At 52.9% G+C, this 7297-nt stretch overlaps 1 protein-coding gene across 1 annotated transcript in view; it reads left to right on the top strand.

Moving 5' to 3' along the window:
• The window catches only part of Mgat5 (alpha-1,6-mannosylglycoprotein 6-beta-N-acetylglucosaminyltransferase), a 308365-nt gene extending 301074 nt beyond the window's left edge, over positions 1–7291 (top strand). Inside the window, exons 17-19 of the mRNA XM_019204841.2 lie at positions 1556–1713; positions 5335–5546; positions 5579–7291. Of these exons, the coding sequence (XP_019060386.1) occupies positions 1556–1713; positions 5335–5533 (357 nt within the window). The 3' untranslated portion in view covers positions 5534–5546; positions 5579–7291. The remainder of the gene's footprint in view (positions 1–1555; positions 1714–5334; positions 5547–5578) is intronic.
• The last annotated feature ends 6 nt before the right edge of the window (positions 7292–7297 follow it).

A 7297-nucleotide genomic window follows, 5' to 3' on the forward strand; every position in this document is an offset into this window, starting at 1 on the left:
AAAAAAAAAAAAAAAAAAAAAAAAAAAAACAGTAGGAGTGGCCCCTACGGGACAGCATGTTGAGGCACCACACCCTCCGTGTCGGTGTTGTAAGGACACAACCCTGGCAATGTGAGGCCCCAGGTGACATTGGGTGGGACAGAACATTTCCTCTGTGTGCCCTGGAGCTGGGTGCTCTGAGCCCTGAGATGACTAATTTCCTCATGCACCAGGGGGAAAGGAAAGCTGAGGAAAAATAAAATATATCCCAGAAGGACACTCTGCAATGCACAGTCAACTGCCTGACCACGTTCTGCTCAGCAGAGGGTGTTCTCAGAGCAGCACCCATGTTTTCATGTCTTTATGTCTCACCCAGGTGCCTGTCACATGGTGGAGCACCCCAGGGTAATTCCTTACCCTGCTGCTTTCCCCCTCAGAGTGTCACAGAGAAAGTCACATCAGCTCTTGGAGGCCTGCCTCTTTGCTGGGTATTATTTGTCTCTAAACAAGTATCTAGTGAGATGCAGCCTTTAGACTGTATATTCTCGGGTACTGCCGTGCCTTCGTGTGCCGTCCTAGATCTGTGGGGTGGACAAGGTTCACATGGACCCAGGATCCCAGCTACCTAGTGGATTTGTCAGATGTGCTCTCCAGGTCTCTGGCATGGGAGTCTGGGGATCCAGAGACATTCTGTCCTGGTGCCCGTGGCCATATGCTAGGAGAGCAAGCTCAGGGCCAAGGCCGTGTGTCACCATCTGTGGCACCTGCGCACGATCGCTTCGGGCACAGCTGAGATGAGAGCTGTGCTGCCGGTCAGAGTGGCCGTTCCTGTCTTCCTCACTTCTCTCGTCAGGGAGCCGGGCATTGTGATGCCAGGAGGCTGTTTCCTGGTCCTCAAACCCCATGCCTTCCTGTCTGTCTTAGTTGTGCCAGCTTCCTCACTCCCTCTAGATGTGGGAGTGCCAGGCCCCACCCAGTCTGCCCTTGTTTGTAGGGAGGCCTTGTTCCATCACAGCTTCTCTCTGCTCGGTGTGTTGGTGTGGTGTGGTAACTGTTTTCAGCCAAGAGGCACCGATCCCTGCCAAGCATGTGATACCACGTCAGGGACATCAGAAATGCCTATGGATTGCTTGGTTTGATCCTTCACTTTACAGTGTCCAGATCTTGCCACTGAGGGAAAACTGGCACTTGTGAAACAGTATGATTAGGTTTGCCTGATCATCAAGGCAAATTAGCTCCTCCCGAGTCTCTAGGACTGAGGGAGGGAAGAGTTCAGCTGTGGAGACAGAGCAGAAGGTCCAGTAGCCAGGCTGCAGGGTTGTTGAGGACGAGGATGAGCATGGGCAGGCGTGGTGCTGTGTGTATGGTCCGTGCTGCCTGTCACCCTCACACTGCGTGGGAGATACTGCTCTTGTCTCCCTGTCTGTGGCTGGAAAGGTCAAGACGTAGCCCACGGACACCACCTGGCCCACCCTGAAGCTGCCTGGCTCCCCTTCTCCCCTTCCTTGCTCGGCAGGGCTGGAGAGCCCTGGTTGTCGCCTTGGTCCTTTGGCTGATGGCTTCCTTTTCGTTTTAGGACTTCTGCCATGGGCAAGTGATGTGGCCTCCGCTGAGTGCCCTGCAGGTGAAGCTTGCTGAGCCTGGGCAGTCCTGCAAGCAGGTGTGCCAGGAGAGCCAGCTCATCTGCGAGCCGTCCTTCTTCCAGCACCTCAACAAGGCCAAGGACTTGCTGAAGTAAGTGCCTGTGGGCTGCTGGGCTAGAGCTGGGTGGAAAGGGCAGCCGGCTGCAGCACCAGGGAAACGAAGTCACCTGGCACGCTGATTTACTCAGAATAATACCACATCTGGGCTTGGGCTCCCACGAACAGGAGTGGAAGTGGGCACAGAAACACAGACCCCAGCGGACCTGCCCCGAAGACCCTTGGCAACGACCAAGTCCCCAGATGGTTCCCAGCAGAGCCTAAGCAGCACAGGGCACGAGTGTCATTTTCAGCCATGGACTCAGAAATGAAAAAGAAGCAGGGAGAAGGAGCTGGCACAAAACTGCCCCCGCCCCCGGAAAATTCCAAGTGCTGCCTCTTGCCCTTGCCGTCCCACTGACTTGTGTGCTTTCTTCAGGCACTTTCAGGATGCGGCACACCAGGGGCCTGTGCAGGCCAGACTCTGCCCGGGCCTCGGCAGTCAGGTGCAGGCCGAGCGCTGACCAGGGCTGCCCCTGGGAGGAGCCTCTGGTGTCCCTTGAATCATTGCTTTTTGAATTTTTTGCCTCATATCTGGAGTTTTAGTGATGCAATTTGTTTCCCTTGCGTTGACATTTTGAATTTGGCATATTCAGTTCCCCAATTTCCATGCAAGGTTTCTTCTGGCTTCTGGTCCCTGGACCCTAATTTGTCTTGATTTCCTCCCTGTCTTGGTTATCTAGTATTGCTTAGTTATCTATCCTCTCCCACCTACCTTAATAACACTGACAGGGGTTTTCTCCAAGAAACTTACTTATATATAACAAGACGCTGCTTTCTCAACTCTAAATATTTGGTACAAGGCTAGAAGAGGTTGTTTAAGGAATGGAGTGGACCCAAGGCTCAGTGCTTGCTTGTCCCTGCTGTGCCTTTGTGCCTATCCACTGTGGTCACCATGCATGGTGGTCTGAGCTGGCCTGGTCCCTCCTGTGAGTCATCTTATTCTCAAGCACAGCATAAATTCCATTTAGAGAGAGTGGGCTCCAGCATAGCTGGAGGTCTGGGAGGCTTGCTGTTTGTTCCATTCTTTCTCTGGGAAGACCAGACTCAGAGTCTGCCTCTATTCCACCATCCACACAAAGACACAGACCAGAAGAGGCAGGCTGGGGTGTACCCTGCTCTGAAGCCAGGGAGGCTGTGTGATCCGCTGGGTCTCTGACACAGATGGAAAGCTCTTGGTGGTGCCAGAAACTTCTGGCTCCACACTGTAGACCTGAATTCTGGAGTCCTGTGTGGGATTTTGCACTGACTCCTCTTGTAGACACCTCCCATAATGCGGTGGCTGTAGGGAACCCCAAGCACTCTGTTTATATAGGATGTTTGAAATCGCTAGGTCCGGACTATTCTCACAGTCTGTGTGCAGCCTCCTGGGATGGAACCTATACAGGACCCGTGAATAGTGGGGTTCCCTTCCGGTCCTGGAAAGAGTTAGGCTCTTAGCCTTGGCACTGCCAGAGGGTCTGGCTCAAAGCTAGCGTGCAGTCCATACCAGCAGCCCTGCACAGGCAGCCCACCTCCCGGGCAGGGGGCACCAGGGACAGGAAGGACTCCACGGCTGGGCAAGTGGCCAGGTCCGTCAGTTTTCTCACTGGAGATGGGATGTACGAGCTGAAGTGGAGGTGGGAGGTACAGCCCTTGAGGAAGAGCAGAGCAGCCTTCCTGGCAGCAGAGTAGGCTCAAGACCACCAGGCCGTGATTAGTAAAGCCAGTCCCCTGGCCAGGCCTCTTGTCGTCTCCTCCAGATCCCATGCCGAGTCCACAGAGCAGGGGTCCTGGGCTGTGGGTTCTGTGTCACAGTCTCGCTCACCCCACCACCCTACCCCACTGGAGAGATACGGGTTTTCTTACCAGGAGGCTGGAATGAATGGTAATTTTGCAATAAAGCCGTCAGAAATTAATTCTGTGAACATGAGAGCCCTACTGACTAACTTGTTCATGCATTTGTAAATACTGATAATGTTGTAATCTGGCAGACTATTGAGTGCCTCCTCAGTGTGGAGGTAACCCTGGCCCATCCATATTCATGGTCAATTAGCAATGAGAGGCTCCGACAAGCCAGGGCTGCTTGTTCTTCTCCAACTTGGGGCCTGGTTCTCATCCGAGCTTAAGCTTCTTTCAGTCCTTGGGCACCTATGACCTACCTGTACATACCACCTGTCCTTGCTGTGTGGTGTGAATTTAATGTATTGCATAAATCAAGCCCTTGACTCAGGAGGATCCGGTGGCCTTGAACTCCTGTGCTTGCAGAGGAGAATTAAGTCCTGAGCCAAGACTCCACCTAGAACAGGGCAGAGAGGACAAGGCAGACAGCCCCGGGCAGTGCAAGTGTCCACTGCTGCATGGCCCAGTGCAGAGGACTCAGCTCCACAAAAAGGAACATGTTTTAGTGTGTGAAGCCTGCTTTGTAACAGCTACCTCTTAAGGTTATGTTTTGTAAGATGTTGCGTTACAGGTGGTCCCCGGTTTATAATGGTGCAACTTGAGGTTTTTCAGCTTGACGTTGGTGTTGGTATGAAAGCCGTCAGAATTCCGTAGAAGTTGCATTTGGATCTTCTTCCAGGCTACAAATAGGTGGTGAGATTGCCCATGGTGCTGGGCAGTGGCAGCGAGCAGCAGCTCCCAGTCAGCTACCCTGTTCTCAGCTTTGAGGCGAAGCCTGGTTCCCACCTGGCTTCTACCCATCTTCACTGGGTGAAGCTGACTTGTTCTTGGGGAGCCAGGGTATGTAGGCGAGGCAGAAAGATCCATGGTTCTTTGAGATGAGATGCTAGGGAGTTGCCTCTGCCCCCAAGCACTGATCGCAGAGTGAGGAAGAAAGCCATTTGGTCCCTGCCCCAGACCGATGTGCTTTTGCAGAAAATGGCAGAGGAGCCAGGGTCCCTAGGAGGAGCAGGCCCTGGGTCACCTGTTCCACACCTTCTGAAGCCACCTCTGCTCCTGTCTCTCTATCCAGGGTCATTGTCACCCGTGGCTGCAAGGTCATGCAAGTCATGGCAAAGGTCTGGGGAATCAAGGCCCTGGGAGAGCTCAAGTGCTTTCCAGTGGGAGACAAAGGCCAAATAACAGAAACTGTTTAAGCCTTTAATTAAAAAGTTACATATACTTGTAAGATATCAAAATAATGCATAGCTTAGCCTCAGTGTTGCTCCTCGCAGACACCTATTGCTAACACTTCAGTGGCAACTGTCTTCACAGAAACACACACAAACACAAAGAGGCTGGTCACACTGTACATCCTGTTCTGAGACTTGCTTTTCCCTAGGACAGTTCTCATGCTGAGCATGCATTTCTTTCTCATTCTTTTTCATAGCTGCATAGAACTCCAAAACCACAGCCATCCCCCACTTGGGGAGTATGCAAGTCATGTCCATTCTGCTGCCATTTTGACAGTATTCCTTACTATCTCAGAGCCACACCCTGCCCAACTGCATGGGCACGGCCGACATTGCTAGAAGTGAAGAATCATGGGGTCAGAGGGTGACACCATTGCCATTTAATTTCTGAAGCAGTCCCGAATGCCCCGACCCACTTCAGCAAGTGGACCAGCAGGACTGGGAATCATGACAAGTTCTGTCCACTGCTTCACCAACCAATGTGCCTTTCTCTTCCTCTAAAGGTACGAGGTGATCTGCCAGAGTTCAGAGCGGGCCAAGGACATCCTGGTGCCCTCCGTGGACCCCAAGAGCAGGCACTGTGTGTTCCAAGGGGACCTCCTGCTCTTCAGCTGTGCAGGCGCCCACCCGAGGCACCAGAGGATCTGCCCCTGCCGGGACTACATCAAGGGCCAGGTGGCCCTCTGCAAAGACTGCCTATAGCAGCCCAGGCTCGGCCCTGCTCGTGCTGCGCTGGAGAACACAGCAGCTCTGCCGGGCAGGGCCAGGGGCGGAAGTCATTTTGGGACTCTGGCCAGAGCCCAGACTTCTTGGTTGAAGGTTTTGCTTGGTACTTCTCCCCCTGCTGCAGTCAGCGCATCTCAGGGGAGTTGTCACCAAAACCAAATGAGAGCAGATGTCAGGCCAGGAGCCTGGCTTCTCCCTGGTACAACAGGCTTCATTTCTACTTTTGTGCGGAGCAACTGCAGAGAGACTGTCGATGCAACTGCTCCAGGGTAAAAAAGAAAAACAAAAAAGGAAAGAAAGAGAGAGATAAAAATGTCTCAAGATTCATTTAAAACAAAACAAGAGAACGAAGTGAGCTAATTGGAGAGAACTTGGAATGGGAACATTCCCAAACCCATTAACTTATTTATTTGGGAGGGAGGGAGGGGTTTGTGAGGGAGGAAAGGGATCAGTCACATTTCTTCCTCCATTTCCCACTGTTAATTGTTCACTTTTGCAATATTCCATCTGCTTCAGGTGGGGCGCAGTGGGGCTGATGGCTTTCTGGAGGGCAGCTAGAGGACATGGCTCCTGATGGTGGCAAAGCAAAAGAAACTCTTGCTTTGAAAACACAGCCAAACTCTCCTGAATATTGTTGTAGAGCTGATGGGCACTGGGTGTGCTTGGCACATGGCAGCTAAAAGATAAATGACCCCTTGGAGGGTATATGGGCACCTCTGAGGGCCAGAGGGCCCAACCAGGGACAAAAGATGGAGCTGTTTTGCAGCCTAGAGAGACCCCTTTCCCTGTGTGTCCAGTCCCATCTACCCACCTAACTTAACCCTAATTTCTGGTTGGAATTTCTTTAGGCAAGAAATGCAAAGTTCTAGAATTTTTCTTTGCTAGTCAGTAGTAAATTTATCCTCTCACACATGCCACTGTAAGGAGGAAAGGAGGTGTGGGACTCATCTGCCTTCAGGCGTGGAGGGCTGATTCTGTAGTCCCCAGGGTGCTGAGATGTGGACAGGAAGTCAGTCTTCCAGCATCAGAGGCACAACTGATGTCTGGGCACCTGACAGATGGGTTTGTGTTAGGTCCGCTCTGGTGTCTGACATCACCCAAGTCCAGGCAGTGGCGGTCTTGGTGAAATGGACGTTTGCTGGGCAAGCAGGGGCAGCTCCTGGTGAATGCTGTGCTTTGTCCTGGCCACTCCCATGGGGCAGTGGTGCTGGCTTCTCCTCTGAGGGGAAAGAGCAGACAGCTGGGACTCAGCGGAGCCCTGCGCTCTGCCTCTGTGTAAGCTCTCGCCTCCACCAGACCATAGCTTCCGCCCTCTCTGCACGTTGGTGAGCTTCCCGTGAAGCCCCGGAGGCCTCCGTGCTGTGAGAGCAAGCCCTCTCCCACCTCGGGGTTGGAGCCATGGGCCCTGGCTGGTGCCACACCCGCATCTTTGGGTGGTTCCCAGCACTCTGCTCGCGGCGGGAGGATCGGGTGGACCTCTGCTGGCAGAAGAGCCGGGCAGAGTTAATGACTGAGTGAGCCTGCTTGAGGAGCAAGGGAAAGAATTCTGTTTTGTGGGCTCCAGCAAGAACATGGAGACTGTAAGGCTGGGAAGTTAGATCTGCCTGCTTCTTGGTTTCTACCTGGTGCATAAATACTGTAATAGCAAATGCATAGCCGTTACCTCTCCCTTCCAGCCCTCAGATCCTTGCTCTGCGAGTTTGAATTGTACTTCTGTCGTCCTAGAGAGTTGGGGGGGGG

The sequence above is a fragment of the Fukomys damarensis genome, unplaced genomic scaffold, assembly GCF_012274545.1.
Source record: "Fukomys damarensis isolate Sample0158 unplaced genomic scaffold, DMR_v1.0_HiC HiC_scaffold_29, whole genome shotgun sequence".
NCBI classification, from domain to species: Eukaryota; Metazoa; Chordata; class Mammalia; order Rodentia; family Bathyergidae; genus Fukomys; species Fukomys damarensis.